The sequence below is a fragment of the Balaenoptera musculus genome, chromosome 8, assembly GCF_009873245.2.
Source record: "Balaenoptera musculus isolate JJ_BM4_2016_0621 chromosome 8, mBalMus1.pri.v3, whole genome shotgun sequence".
NCBI lineage: Eukaryota > Metazoa > Chordata > Mammalia > Artiodactyla > Balaenopteridae > Balaenoptera > Balaenoptera musculus.
Genome location: NC_045792.1, coordinates 53,384,927 through 53,400,837, shown reverse-complemented (window position 1 = coordinate 53,400,837; position 15,911 = coordinate 53,384,927). Strand labels below are relative to the sequence as shown.

The 15,911-nt window shown below is 41.2% G+C and overlaps 2 protein-coding genes and 1 non-coding gene across 4 annotated transcripts in view; 2 read left to right on the top strand and 1 right to left on the bottom strand.

Annotated features, from left to right (window-relative positions):
- RSF1 (remodeling and spacing factor 1) overlaps positions 1–2,687 on the bottom strand; it is a 186,384-nt gene extending 183,697 nt beyond the window's left edge. The window contains exon 1 of the mRNA XM_036859776.1: positions 2,296–2,687. Coding sequence (XP_036715671.1) covers positions 2,296–2,482 — 187 coding nt within the window. The 5' untranslated portion in view covers positions 2,483–2,687. The remainder of the gene's footprint in view (positions 1–2,295) is intronic.
- Positions 2,688–2,869: 182 nt separating this feature from the next.
- The window catches only part of AAMDC (adipogenesis associated Mth938 domain containing), a 30,933-nt gene continuing 17,891 nt past the window's right edge, over positions 2,870–15,911 (top strand). Inside the window, exons 1-2 of one of the 2 annotated variants that reach the window (XM_036859707.1) lie at positions 2,870–3,016; positions 11,570–11,719. In XM_036859707.1, the coding sequence (XP_036715602.1) occupies positions 11,588–11,719 (132 nt within the window). In that variant the 5' untranslated portion in view covers positions 2,870–3,016; positions 11,570–11,587. The remainder of the gene's footprint in view (positions 3,017–11,569; positions 11,720–15,911) is intronic. The other variant, XM_036859708.1, reaches the window with a different exon arrangement.
- On the top strand, positions 5,326–5,432 carry LOC118900318. Its single transcript, XR_005021098.1, has one exon. It is a non-coding gene; the product is annotated as a U6 spliceosomal RNA (small nuclear RNA).

The window sequence follows — 15,911 nt, the reverse complement described above, 5'->3', positions numbered from 1 at the left end:
GTTAACCATCACCAAAGGCCTAAAAATCTTTTCCCTGCACAGTAGCAGAATTTCACCTGCAGCGACTTTTCACTTGCCAAGGGTCTTGAGCTGTGTAACATTAATTATTATTCTTGGATCACCTTATGACAAGATCTATTATTATAGTTGAAACTATACCAACAGTAATGCATGGCTGAACCCACTGTATAAGCTCTCAACTCGTATTACTTCTCATTTTTTACTCAGCTAGTCGCCCATCGTTCAATCCTAGATAGAAAAGTAACATGAAGTATTAGACTGACCCTGATATTTTTTCTTGTTACTAACAGAAGTCAAATGCAGTGGCCAAAATACTTAAAAGGAATGGAGAAGCAAGCAATCTTATATACCACCCAAAATATAATGCCATGACAGAAAATTTATGCCTGCATTCCAACTTGGTCCAAATACATTCTAAAAACAATTTACCAGCAATCCCTTTCCTCAAATTCCCACACTTCTCTCTTATAGATACATTACCATCATTTTCCAAGGTATCCTAAAAGTAACTTATAAGGCACTCTCCTTCATAATGACCATTTCCGTAAAAGAAATATAAATACAATTTGATAGTCATCAAATTGTAATTGAAATTACTATATTGGGGAGTTTAACTTTCCAAGAAATTCTGCAGGAAGTCTTTATATAAACTTTTATTTGCCAGAGTTTATGAATGGTAGACGAGATTTGGGCAGGTAAGAAGAGATATATGCCTGTACCATAACTGCTGTATTAATTTGAGTCTTTGGTAGCCAGAATATAATTTTCTCTATAGGTAATATTTTGAACAACTTCACACTTGGGCTCTTCCTAGCTATGTAAATATATTCTGTTAACAGAAACTTCTTCATTTCCATGGAGAATTGAAGAGCGGCCCTGATTTCTTGTAAAGGAAATAGCTATCTGTTTTGCACAATACCCAGTCCACTGTGGCCACCTAATACGGACAAAAAGGGGGAAAAAAAAAAAGACCTATTTGGAAACGTTTCTTCTCCAGCCAAGGGCTGTTCCCAGATAAAGGCAATGCTCAGAGTACAACAAAAATCCCTTCTCTGAAAAAAGAAATGTGCCAGAAAGCAGAGGCATGGATCGGGAATAAATAGGGAGTGAGTGATGCGCTCAATGAGGGTTGGAGGCAGCAGGCGCAGCGCGGAGATGCTCCAGCGAAAAGAACCACCAGCCGCCGCCGCCGCCGCCGCCGCCGCCGCCGCAGCACCAGCAGGAAGTTTCAATGGGGCCGGGCAGAGCATGCGCCCTGAAGCCGCGCGGTGGCCTTATGTGGAAGGAGCACCACTTGCGAACACCAATAATAGACCGGCGGCACCAGAGAGAGAAACATGAGCAACAAGCACCTTCTTCAACTGTTTCCCTCCGTCTGAGCCCCTCCTCCACCCTACATACTAACCACCCCACCCTACCCTGCAAATGGGAGGGCGACTTCTTCCCCTAAGCCTTATGCCAGGATGAAGGGGGAAGGGACTGGAAAAGTGGGGAGATGCTCTTCTATTATTTGGGGGGAGGTGGGGAGGAGGAGGAAAACTATGGGGGAGGAGAAATTAACCCTCTACCCTCCAAAGTGGAGAAGCTGAACCGACTTCGCCCCCCAAAGCGAGAATGGAGGAGGACCCCCTCCTAAGGAGGAGGAGCAAACCTCCCGACTCAGAGGAAGGAGTTTGGGGGGTTAAACCAGCCCTGGAGGGGAAAGGAAAAGAGACCAGAGCCGACTCTCTCGGGGGAGTTCCCACTAGAGGGAGGGAGAGATGAAGTGTCCGCTGGCCCCCGCCCACCCAGGTGGAGGGAGAGAAAGGGGCGCCCCGAGAAGATGAGCCCAGCCTCCCCGGAGATGGTAGCGAGGATGGTGGGAGGAGGGGAGGGAGTGAGGGAGGAGTAGAGGAGAAAAGCGCAAAGCTGGCCGGAACCTGCGCTCCCCTTCCCCCGCCACCGAGAGGGAGAAGGATTGGGGGGCCCGGCCCCCGCCGCGGGATAGCAGTCCCAGGGGCGGCCGACCAGCACAATGACCCCTCCCCGCCCCCAGCCCAGACCTAGCCCGCGACGCCCCCACCTCTAATGGGCGTCGGGCGGAGTGGCCCTACGGGGCCTCCGCCCCGCCTCCCCACTGCCCAAGACCCCGGGGGCTGGGAGGAGAAGGCCGGCCGGGCAGAACTGCGCCCCGGCGGGAGGACAGAGCCTCGGAGGTCCCGGGTGTCTGTGAAGAGCGGAGAGAAGGAGCGTGCCAGGGCCGCTTCCCGCCGGGCGTTCGGGCCCCTAGCTTACCTTCTCCGTTGCCGACGTCGGGCGGCGGAGCTTGCAGCACCCGCTCCAGCTCGGGGAACGGCAACTCAGGCAGGTCGAGCAGCGGCCCGTAGCGCTCCAAGAAGGAGCAGACTACGGCGAAGTTGGGGCAAGAACCCGGGCAGCCCGGAGGAGCCATAGCCACCGCCGCTGCCGCCGCCGCCGCCATTTTGAACTGGAGGATGGAGGAGGAGGCGATAGGGGGGTGGGGGGAGTTGGGGTGCCGAGGAATGGCAGGGCAACCTTACAGACGACAGGAGGCGCTAGCAAGTGGGCGCCCCTGCGGATCCGAGCGTCTCAGGCACGGCGCAGCGATCCCACAATACAACGGCGGCCCGGAGCAGTCGAGAACCGAGTCAGACGTAGGAAAGAGAGGCGCCCCGTGCCTTTCGCTTTCCGCTCTCTTTCCGCCCCCCTCCCTCGCTCCTCCCACTTCGGGTTCGCCACTGCCTCGTGTGACAAGGGGAATGAAAACAAGGGCTGCGGGGCAGGGAGGCGGGCTGGAAGCTGGAGAGGCGGGAGTTTTAGGAGCGGTGACCAATAGGCTTGAAGGGGGCGGAGCTTCACTCGATAACAGGCCAAAAGACTTTTCCAGGGCCGGGCGAGTCGCGGGGGGATCGCCTAAACGGGTCCGCGGGAGCAAAGGTGAGAGGTAAAGCAGGGAGCCGTTCGAGATCGCTGCTCCTCGGAGAGAGGGCGTTGGGTAAGTTTGGGGGGGCACTCCCGGGACAGAAACTGGGGCACCAGATGGTGGGGGAAGTTGAGGAGAGTGAATAAGAAGCAACAATAGAGCAGAATAGGGGGGAAAAAAACGACTCTGAGAAAAAATTGGAGAGGGGAAAGGTGGAGAGGTGCCCTGAATTAGTGGTTGGGATGGAACCTTTGTATGGAGATGTCTCAGTGAAAGTTTGCTGAGGGATACTGCTAAGGTACAAGAACCGCACCTGTGCTGGAAAGCGTGTCTGAAAACTCTGGGGGACGAGGGCCTGATGGAACGAGGTTCTGCCAGGATCACTGTCTGAGGAGTTGGGGCCCTGCTAGGAAATCAGGGTCTAAAAGGACCAGGCTCTTCACAGGGACCAAGGTGTGAGAGGACAGGGCCCTGCTGTGGTTGCCAGCGTGTGAGGGGGAGGGGCTTTGTTGAGTCTCGAAGATCTGGGGACCAGGCTCTGTAGCGGCCCAAGATCAGAGGGTGCACTAGGACTACACTGAGGGTGGACATGGTAGGAAACTTTGTGCAAGGGCAAAAAGTTTCTTACAAGACAGGGTTCCGCTTCGTTGGGAGAAGCAGTGAGCATTCTCCCACAAAGAATCTCAGAAAAACCATCAGTAATGCAGAGTAGAATGTGCAGCTTGGGATACAATGTGCATTTTGGTTAAGAGCCTGAGCTTTGGAGTTCGGCAAGACTTGATTCCTAACGGAACCGCCTCAGGACATTGCGGAAGATTTTTTATTTCTCTGAACCTCTGTAAAGTCGGGGTGATAATAGTACCTACAACATAGGATTTTACTAGATAATTCACAGTAAATTGATTAGCACAATGCCCTGGCACACTGTAAATACTTTAAAAATATTAGTTGCTACTATTGAAGAAAATTCCTAAAATTTAGATTGAATTCAGCTATTTGTAATTGATAGTTTACTACTCTGAGCCAAAAATTTCAGTGCGCATTTAAAATTTATATAGTATCTACTTACTAAAAAGAATTTCAAAGTATAATATAAACCATTTAAAATAGGACCATTTATAATTAAAGGAAAATAAATATATAGTCAAGTAATTATATTGGGAACAGAGAAAATGATTACCACAATTAAAAATTGAATTTTGTTCTGCATTTCTAGGTAAAAAAGGGGAAAACTGTAATGTTCTATATCAGACTTATTATCTAAAGAAAGAAAGAATACTCGTTTATCAAGAGAAAAAAATTCTATATTATAAGAGGAGTTTATTACCTAGAACACTGATTCTTAATCTCAAATAATATACAAACCCTTTTTGGGACTTCCCCAGCAGTCCAATGGTTAAGACTCTGCCTTCCAATGCAGGAGGTGAGGGTTCGATCCCTGGTCGGGGAACTAAGATCCCACATACCAGTGGGGTGCAGCCAAAAACTTTAAAAAAAAAAAATGCAAACCCTTTTTATTAATTTATTTATTTTAAAATTTTATTTGTTTATTTTTGGCTGTGTTGGGTCTTTGTTGCTGCGCGCGGGCTTTCTCTAGTTGTGGCGAGCAGCGGAGCAGCGGCTACTCTTCGTTGCAGTGTGATTGTGGTGGCTTCTCTTTGCTGCGGATAATGGGCTCTAGGCACATGGGCTTCAGTAGTTATGGCACGCAGGCTCAGTAGTTGTGGCTCGCGGGCTCTGGAGCGCAGGCTCAGTAGTTGTGGTGCTGGGGCTTAGTTGCTCCGCGGCATGTGGGATCTTCCCAGACCAGGGCTCGAACCTGTGTCCCCTGCTTTGGCAGGCGGATTCTTAACCACTGCACCACCAGGGAAGTCCCTGCAACCACTGCACCACCAGGGGATTCCCTACAAACCCTTTTTAAAGGAAAAAAATGTTGTTTTAAAATTTACAAATACTGGGAGGGGGAGGAATTGGGAGATTGGGATTGACACATATACACTATAGATACTATGTATAAAATAGATTACTAATGAGAACATACTGTATAGCACAGGAATTGTACTTAATGCACTGTGGTGACCTAAATGGAAAGGAAATCCAAAAAAGAGGGGATATATGTATATGTATAGGTGATTATTTTGCTGTACAGCAGAAACTAACACAACATTGTAAAGCAACTATATGCCAATAAAAATTAATTTTAGTAAAAAAAATAAAATTTACAAATACTCTTGAAAATTTCAGTTTAAGAAATACTGATCTAATTAAAGTCTATACAACAATGTGAATGTACTTGATGCCATTGAACTATACACTTAAAAATGGTTAAAATGGTAAGATTTATGTTATGTATATTGTGCCACAATAGAAAAGTTAAAAAAGTGCTCTCTTCGGCAGCACGTATACTAAAATTGGAACGATACAGAGAAGATTAGCATGGCCCCTGCGCAAGGATGACACGCAAATTCGTGAAGCGTTCCATATTTTTATGGGGATATATGTGTATGTATAGCTGATTCACTTTGTTATAAAGCAGAAACTAACACACTATTGTAAAGCAATTATACTCCAATAAAGATGTTTTAAAAAAAAAGTTAAAAAAAACAAGAAAAGTCTCACTTTAGGAAAATGTGATGAATTATCATAGCAAAAGAGAAGTCTTAATTTAATGTGTAGTAAAATATTTTAAACAGCACTGAAATGAAACAGAACTAAACTAAAACATATATTGTACAACACAGGGAATATAGCCAATATTTTACAATATAATGGATATAAATATAGTATAACCTTTAAAAATTGTGTTTTAAAAGTGTGAATCACTGTGTTGTTGTACACCTGAAGCTTATATAATATTGTTCATCAACTATCCCTCAATTAAAAAAAAAAAAAAAGTAAACTGAAATATGTTGGTAGAACTCTCAAACTCCCAAGTATATATCTCTATACCTGGGGCCCTGAAGACCCCAGTTTAAGAAAAATTTGACCCAGAACTTACCAGTTTTGCAAAGATACAAAAATCTTCATAAGATCATAACTTAATTGACCTTAAATGAAAAGCAGGTACACAATATTAAATAAAATCATATCTTTGTGAATGAATTTTGATGGAAAAAAAACCTTCAGGGCTTCCCTGGTGGCGCAGTGGTTGAGAATCTGCCTGCTAATGCAGGGGACACGGGTTCGAGCCCTGGTCTGGGAAGATCCCACATGCCACGGAGTGGCTGGGCCCGTGAGCCACAACTACTGAGCCTGCGCGTCTGGAGCCTGTGCCCCGCAACGGGAGGGGCCGCGATAGTGAAAGGCCCGCGCACCGCGATGAAGAGCGGTCCCCGCACCGCGATGAAGAGTGGCCCCCGCTTGCCGTAACTGGAGAAAGCCCTCGCACGAACCGAAGACCCAACACAGCCAAAATAAATAAATAAATAAATAAATAAATAAATAAATAAAGTAGCTATAAACGTGTGACTCTGTTAAAAAAAAAAAAAATTAAAAAAAAAAAAACCTTCAAACCAAAAGAAAGATTTACTTATATCATTTTCTGAACACTACCCCCCTGCCTCTTTCCTTTCTCTCTCTTCGCTTTCAGCTTTTCCAGCACCTCACCTGCTCTCCCATGGGACTGTAAATATAACTTTCTAAGAAAAAAAGCTTTATATAATTTTTTTCTTTTCTCAGTGCTGACATTGTTACTCAAAGCGGGGACTGATAAATAAGGTTAGAATTTCTGCTTTTCTGATCAAGATTGGCATTAGAACAAAGTCCATGGGCATCAAAAGTTATATCCACCCAAAAGATGAGAGATGTTGTACTACAAAACAAGGTTTAGGTCATACCTTCACTAAGTCTGTTCTTGGAAAAAAAATAAATGATAAGCACTGTCTCTTCTTGCCTTGGGCTAAGAGAATTTGTGGGTTACAAGAATTTAATCCCAATTTATGTAGTTAAATAATTGCGTTATATATATCAGACTAAAAGGTAAAGATAGAAAAAAAAAGTAGCTTTAAAAAAAAACTGTAATTTATTTCTACTGCCATAAAGAAGCCTTTAAATAAGAATTAAATTACCTACACTCAGTCTTTATTTATGAATAAGAAATTTCTTAAGATAGTTCAAATTTCACATTCTCTTAGGGGAAAAGACAAAATAGTTTTGTATTCAGAATTAATGACTAGTTTATTCAAAATACCAAAAAGAAACAAACAAAATGCTCGTCAGAAGAAGAATGGGTAAATAAATTGTGATACACTCTTTCAACAGACTACTACTCAGACTGATACACACTTGATATATATTACAACATGGGTGAATCTCAAAAGCATTTTGAGTGAAAGAAGAAAGACACAAAAGAGTAGGTACTGTAAAATTCCATCAATATGAAGGTCTAGCTAATATATGGGAATAGAAATCAAAAGCTTCTTTTGAGCTTGGAAGGGGATTGACTAGAAAGGTGCACAAGGGAAATTTCAAGATACATTCTGTTTCATGACTGGCAAGTTTATACATTTGTGAAAACTCTTGAACTCTAAAAGATATTTCTGCATTTAATTGAATAATTATGCTCTGATTTTAAAATTTAATGGCTTAGCCTTCAATTTTGTCAAATTACATTGATAACAGTCTGCCTTATATTGGAATAATTTATACATATTTCTGTCTCCCCAACATATTATCTTTGCATTTGTCACACAATCTTTTTTACACATATTGTAAGCCTGGCAAATGTATATTGAAGTGAATTCGATTCAATTGTGGAGCCAGTTTGGGAATTCCTAATTAGTGATGAGCAAATTTACTTAGGTTTGTTTAAAACTCACTTTTACAAGAAATACTTCTAGAAGTATGTGGATATGTTACATGTAGTGAAAAAGCTGTTGTGTCAACAGAAGTAGGAATCTATAGTCTTCAAAATAGTTTCATAGGAAAATATATGAAAATAAAAAGAAGTAATAAAAACAAGATTTAATCCAGCCATTTTCTGGTTCTTTCTCTTAATGATAACTGAATTCTCTGTTGCAATAGAATTCTATTCATTGAAGAAACACTTTTAGAAGTGTCTTACCATCTTTTTTCTTAAGAGTTATGCATCAGTCTATTCTTATTTCTTAAGAACATGACTGAAACCAATTTCTCTGATGAAATAATTATTTTTACTGAAAGAAAAATTATGTTGGCTTTTTTGTAGAAATGTGTAAGTTGGTCCTCCTAATATTAATATGGAAGTGCAAGGAACCCAGAATATCCTCAACGGTTTTTTAAGTGATGAACAAAGTTGAAGGTCTCACACTTCCTGGTTTCAAAAGTGACTACAAAGCTACAGTAATCAAGACTGTGTAGTACTGCCATAGGATAGCTACTATGGACCGAACTGTGCCTCCCCAAAATTCATATGTTGAAGCCCTAATCCTCAATGGGACTATATTTGGAAATAGAGCCTTTAAGGAGGTAACTAAAGCTAAATGAGGCCATGAGGACTGGGGCTCTAATCCCATGGGACTGGTATCCTTATAAGAAAAGGAAAAGACATCAAGAGTGCTCATGAACAGAGAAAAGGCCATGTGGGGACAAAGCAAGAAAGAATCCATCTGCATGCCAGGAGAAGAGGTCTCACCAGAAACCAGCCCTGCTGGCACTTTGATCTTGGACTTCCAGTCTCCAGACTATGAGAAAATAAATTTCTGTTGTTTAAGCTACCCAGTCTGTGTTATTTTACTATGGAAACTCTAGCAGACTAGTACAGAAGTCTTTCTCAACCCTCATAACAATTCATTACAATTTCCTTATACCACTTTTCAAGTTACCTTGTAATTTTTAAAAGTCACCTTTAAAAAATTGTTACAGTTATTTGCATATGTCTTCTCTCCTCTAGTGTAATATTAACTTCTCAACAAGAATCATGTTTTATAAATTTGTGTCTTCCTCCCATAGCACCAAAGATAGTGTGTTTATGTCCTTTGTTATATTCCACATTTTAAAAATGGGTTAGTAGTTATTAATATTAGGGAGAAATATCACTTTGTTATTGTCTTTATTTGGAGATTAAATACAGTTTAAGGACATGTATATAGGTACCATATTAACAAGGGGTGGACTGTGAAGGTTAATTTTATGTGTCAGTTTGGCTGGGCTATAGCACTCAGTTATCCAATCAAACACTAATCTAGGTGCTGCTGTGAAGGTGTTTTGTGGACCTAGTTTACATCTACAATTAGTTGACTTTTAAATAAAGAAGATTATCCTCAATACTCTTGGAAGGCCTCATTCAATTAGTTGAAAGGCCTCAAAAGGAAAAGTGAGGTTTCCTTGAGGAAGAAGAAATAACACGTCAATACTGAAATGACAACTCTTGCCTGAAAGTTAGCAGCCTGCCAGCCTGCCCTGCACATTTTGCACTAGGCAATCCCCACAATTGCATGAGCCACTTCTGTGAAATAAATCTGTTAATATATATAGTCTATTGGTGCTGTTTCTCTGGAGAAACCTGAATCAAGCACCTTTTAGTTAATTGTACTTATCAATGCTAGAATTCCCATTTGATTCTTTTTTGAAATGTCTAGCTCTTTATTGAGATTCTATATTCATTGAGTCATTGTCATCATAATTTTTACATTGAAGTATAGTTTTCTTTAAATATTTATTTATTTTTGGCTGTGTCGGGTCTTAGTTGTGGCACACGGGCTCTGTAGTTGTGGCATGCAGGCTCTGTAGTTGCAGCACATGGGCTTCATTGCCCTGCGGCATGCGGGATCTTAGTTCCCTGACCAGGGATGGAACCCACGTCCCCTCCACTGGAAGGTGGATTCTTAACCACTGGACCACCAGGGAAGTCCCTGAGGTATAGCTGATTTACAACATTACATTAGTTTTAGGTATACAGCATAGTGATTCACTATTTTTACAAATTATACTCCACTAAAAGTTACAAGAACACTGATGGCTATAATTCCCTGTGCTATACAATATAACCTTGTTGCATATCTATTTTATACAGAGCATTTTGTATCTCTTAATCCCATCCCCCTAACTTGCCCTTCCCCTGTTTCATCATAATTTTGATTCTTCATGAATAGTTTTCTTTAGTTCTTTGAACATATTTAGAGTAGCTTCTTTGAAGTCTTTGCTAAGTCAAATATATGGGAGTGCTCAGATACTGTTTCAATTGATGAGTGTGAGTCACATTTTTTTGTTTCTTTGCATGTCTTGTCATTTTTTATTGAAAACTGGGTATTTTAGATAGTGTATTATAGAGTCTGGATTTGGATTTTCCCCCTACATTGTTGTTCTTAGTTTATTTGTTTCTGTTTAGTCACTTGCCTAAACTAAATCTGTGGATTCTGTCTCCCATGCAATGTGTGGCCACTGAAATCTGTATTAAGGGCTTTTTTTTTCTTTCTTTTTTCGTCCGTGCCACGTGGCTTGCGGGAACTCCCCAACCAGGGATTGAACCCTGGTCCCAGAAGTGAAAGTGCCAAGTCCTAATCACTGGACCGCCAGGGAGTTCCCCTTGTTTTCACTTTTAAGCTTGGCTTCCTAGGGGGTCTCCTCTGTGCCTATATATCTTAGCGTACAGCCAAAGATTGTGTTCAAACACCTCAAGCCAGTAAGACTTACCCTCTCTACTGATGGGTCAGTGTGTGTGCTGGGGAGTACGTTCAATGTTCAGATGTTTTCATCTCTTCCCCGGCTCTTACATTCTTCTGAGTCCTCCTGAGCCCCCTCACCTCTTCACCTTGCATGTTCTGTAGGCTCCATTGGCCCAGAACATTTCCATGACTTAGGCCTATTCCTGTCTTTGATGCATATGCTCACAGCCTTTGCTCCACTCTGGATAGAGAGCTTATCAAGCACCTCTTGGGAATTCCTTTTAAATCCCTGTCTACTCTGACGATCCATTGCTTGTTCCAAACAGGCTTAACAATATTAAGGAAGCAGAGCCACCTGCCATCCATATTTACTTGCCACTGAAATCACCAGGTTAACTGAAAATGCTCTAAATCAAGTGAGCCTCCTCTGCCTTAGCAGCAAGACTGTTGGTTTTCATGCCCTGCCCCAATCAAGTTGAACCTCTGTGCCAACAGAACTGTTGTAGGGGCATGGGAGTAATCCCAGGCAAGAACAAAAAGACATCTTACTGTTCTTACCTGAAATTCAGTGGTTTTCATGAATAAGCATTTTTCAGTTTGCAGTATGTCTTTAATATTATTTCCAGAGTGCCAAATTGTTATTTTGACAGTTTTTCCAGCTCTATACCTGCTTTTTGGGAAAGGATTTGTCAACTTCCTCACTCCATCGTGCTGAACTAAATCTCCACCTTTAATTTTATCTCTCAAAAATATCCTGAGAATTCCCTCCAGAGTCTGAGAAGTAATTGTAGTATCTAGTTTCCATGGTTGGATGATTCAGGATCCCAAGAAAAACATTTCACTTTTTAGACCTCCGGAGAAGAAGTGACAACCACATAAATGAGAAAGATGCTTCTTAACTCATAGAGGACCAGGGCTTACTATATTTTGTCTACAGCATTATATTTTGAAATACATTCTGTTTATAGTATAGCTCCTGTATTTTGGAGCTGTTTCAACCTTACTTTAAAACTGACTTAGTATATTTTTCTTTTAATTTCAGAGTTCAATTAAGTTCCTTATGTCTTCCCCTGAAATTGCTTCCCTCTCATGGGGGCAAATGAAAGTACAAGGCTCTACTAAAATCTATAAGGACTGCAAAGTGTGGCCAGGGGGAAGTCGGGCTTGGGATTGGCGAGAAACAGGAACTGAGGTAAGCTATTAGTGTATGGTTGACACTGCATAAGGTTGACCAAGTGATTTTCAAACTCCTAAGCCATAATGACAAAGTTCCAAGTAAAAAGTAACTATTTCTTCCATTTTTTTTCTCTCTCTCTCTCTCTCTCTCGATATAATACACATACCATTAAACTCACCATTAGAGTTTTAAAGTATGCAATTCAATGGACTTTTTGGCATAACCTTGTACAATAACTACCACTACTAACTCCAGAATATGTTTATCACCCCAGAGGAAACCCTATAACTGTTAGCAGTCACTACCCATTCTTCCTTCCCTCCAGCTCCTGGCAACTACTACGTTCTGTTGCTATAGATGTGCCTATTCTAGATGTTTCATATAAACAAAATCATTCAGTTCTCTTAAGCACATACCTAGGACTGGAAACTCTGGGTAATATGGTAACTCTATGTTTCACCTTTTGAGGAACTGCCAGACTGTTTTCCAAAGTAACTGCACCATTTTACATTATAAATGTTAGAAATGTATGATGGATCCAGTTTTTCTAAATCCTTCCTCATCAACTCTTACTCTTATTTGTTTTGCTTTGTTTTTATTATACCATCCTAGTTGATGTGAAATGTTATCTCATTGTGATTTGAAATTTCACTTCCCTTATATTGAAGCTCCTCAAGTATTCTCAGTGTGCCATGCCCAAAATAGAGTCTCCATTCCATGAGTGGAGGTTGGATAAAAGAAGGGAACCCCCTACCTCTCCACCACACTCACTTGAGACTTAGCTTCAGCAATAGATAGCTGCAGGCAGTATGAGAAACATTGATGTCCTGATTCTCCCAGGAAGAAAGCCTTACAGCTGGTAGCTGAAAGAAGAAATAGCCCTATGTTCTTGGCTGCAGCAGTCTGGAGTGGAGTCTCCACCTCACTGAACTAGGAGGAGGGAGGCAGGCAGCAGTCTTTCTTGAAATATCACAGATTTTCACCTTTCCTACCAAATATTTATATTTTTTCTTGAATACGTATTTCTTAATTTGCTGTTTCCTCTTTGGACCTTTTCCAAAGTCTTTGAATGATTGGGGTTAAAAAAAATTTTTTTTAGGTTATGTTTGTTGGTTTGTTTGTTTTAATAATTTACACTTAGGTGCAAGTAATGGAGCTCTTCGTCCTGTAGTGATGGAAGTTGATCCTTCCATTCTGAAGGATAGTTTTGCTGGATATACAATTTGTGATAGACAGTCTTTCTTTCAATGCTTTGAAAATGTCATCCCACTTTTTTTGGCATTACTGGTTACTAATGAGAAATCAAATGTTATTAAGATTTCTTTGGATTTGACAAGTCACTTCTCTCTTGCTGCTTTCAAAATTCTCTCTTTATATTTAACTTTTGACAGTTTGACTATGATACATCTACATGTGGATCTCTTTGAGTTTATCCTACTTGGAATGTATTGAGCTTCATAGATGTGTAGATTGTTGTTCATCATCAAATTTGGGACGTTTTCACCCATTATTTCTTCAAATATTCTTTCTGCCCCTTCTATCTCTTCTCCTCTGTGAAAACTGTTAGGGAGTATGTTGTGTGTTTTTTTTTGTTTTTTTGTTTTTTTGTAGGGGTTTCAGGTGTCCCACAGGTCTCTTGAGGCTCTGTTCATTGTTTTCATTCATTTTTCTATCCTTTTTCTCAGATTGGATCATCTCAATTTACCTATCTTTCAGTTTTGCTGATTCTTACCTGCCATTGTACCCCTTTAGTGAACTTTTCAATATTGTACTTTTCAGCTCCAGAATTTCCTTTAAAAAATAACTTCTATCTTTTTATTGTTATTCTCTATTTGGTTAGATACTGTTCTCATACTTTCCTTTAGTTCTTTAGATATGGTTTCCTGAAACAATGACAGAAGTTTCCCTATATGTCTGAAACCAATAGGTGTTCCACTTTATGGTAAGGGGCTCTGTATGCAATTTGGGGTATGCAGTCAGCACTTAGCCAGACAGTTTAAAACTCTGCTTGCTCCTTGCTTATGCAGACTCTCAAGGGTACCCAGAATTGTGATCTTAGGGCCTTTTCATGTCATTCCTGAGCATGTGCACAATCCTGGACATGTGTATGGCCTTTTCAATACCAAGGTTCATACCTGAGCTTTTCAAAGTCCCCATAAACATCTCATTTCTTATTTTTTTCATTTTAGTTTACTGGAACCTCTCATTTGCCCTGTTGTCTACTGCCTCAGGCAGCTGCACTGTTAAACAATTGTCTTTGACTGTTTTTGACAAGCTCCTCTGGGAGAAAAGATGGTTTGCACTGGCAAGCTCCAAGTCAGATCAAATAAAGACAGCCTATGAGTGGGGCCTTCCAAGGAACCACCAAACAGGTCAAATAATGACAGTTCTCTGGGAATGGGCATTTGAAGGAGCTTTAATCCATTAGGTGATTGCACAGCTGGTGGTTTGCACTGTGATTCCAGGTTGTTGCTTTCCAAGGCGACCACAGAAGTGGGGATGGGATAGTGGGGTGTGTTGAAGTCCCCCACTATTATTGTGTTACTGTCAATTTCTCCTTTTATGTTTGTTAACATTTGCTTTATATATTGAGGTGTTCCTAAGTATTTACAATTGTTATATCTTCTTCTTGGATTGATCCTTTGATCATTATGTATATGTCCTTCTTTATCTCTTGTAACAATCTTCATTTCAAAGTCTGCTTTCTCTGATAAAAATATTGCTACTCTGGCTTTGTTTTGATTTCCATTTGCATGGAATATCATCTACCGTCCCCCCGCTCTCAGTCTGTATGTGTCTCTAGACCTGAAATGAGTGTCTTGTAGGCAGCATATATACAAGTCCTGTTTTGTATCTATCCAGCCAGTGTATATCTTTTGGTTTGAGCATTTAGTTCGTTTACATTTAAGGTAATTATCAATAGGTGTGTTACTATTGCCATTTTGTTAATTGTTTTGGATTTGTTTGTGAGGTCTTTTTTCCCCTTTCTTCTTTTGTTCTCTTCTCTTGTGATTTGATGACTATCTTTTTAAAAAAATGTTATTTATTTATTTATTTATTTTTGGCTATGTTGGGTCTTTGTTGCTGCACACAGGCTTTCTCTAGTTGCGGTGAGTGGGGGCTGCTCTTTGTTACAGTGCACGGGCTTCTCATTGTGGTGGCTTCTCTTGTTGTGGAGCACAGGCTCTAGGCACACAGGCTTCAGTAGTTGTGGCACGCAGGCTCAGTAGTTGTGGCGCATGGGCTTAGTTGCTCTGTGGCATGAGAGAAGGTTATTCTCTCAGTAGTTGTGGCTCGCAGGCTCTAGAGCGCAGGCTTGGTAGTTGTGGCGCATGGGCTTTGTTGCTCTGTGGCATGTGGGATCCTCCCGGACCAGGGCTTGAACCCGTGTCCCCTGCATTGGCAGGTGGATTCTTAACCACTGCAGCACCAGGGAAGTCCTTGATGAGTATCTTTAGTGTTATGTTTGGATTCCTTTTTCTTTTTTGTGTATATATCTATTAGAGATTTTTGTTTACAGTGAGGCTTTTGTGTAGCAGTCTGTATATATATATGTTTAAGTTGCTGATCTCTTAATGTCCAATGCATTTTAGATAACCTGCATTTGTACTCTCTTCCCCTCACAATTACTTTTTTTTTTTTTTGGCCATGCCACACAACATGTGGGATCTTAGTTCCCTGACTAGGGATCAAACCCACACCCCAGCAGTTGAAGCACAGAGTCTTAACCACTGGACCACCAGGGAAGCCCCACAATTACTTTTTTTGATATTATATTTTACATCTAATTGTTTTGTGTATCCCTTAACCACTTATTGTGGATACAAATAATTTCACTACTTTTGTCATTTAACCTCCCTACTAGCTAGGTGTGTGGATGATTTCCTACCTTTTTTGTATGTTTGCCTTTACCAGTGAGCTTTTCCATTTCGTAATTTTCTTGTTCCTAGTTGTGGCCTTTTCTTTTCTGCCTAGAGAAGTTCCTTTAGCATTTGTCATAAAGCTGGTTTGGTGGTGCTGAATTCTTTTAGCTTTTGCTTGTCTGTAAAGCTTTTGATTTCTCCGTCAAATCTGAACAAGAGCCTTGTTGGTTAGAGTATTATTTGATTGTGGATTTTTCCTCTTTCATCACTTTAAGTGTATTGTGCCACTCCCTTCTGGCCTGCAGAGTTTCTGCTGAAAAATCAGCTGATAGCCTTATGGGAGT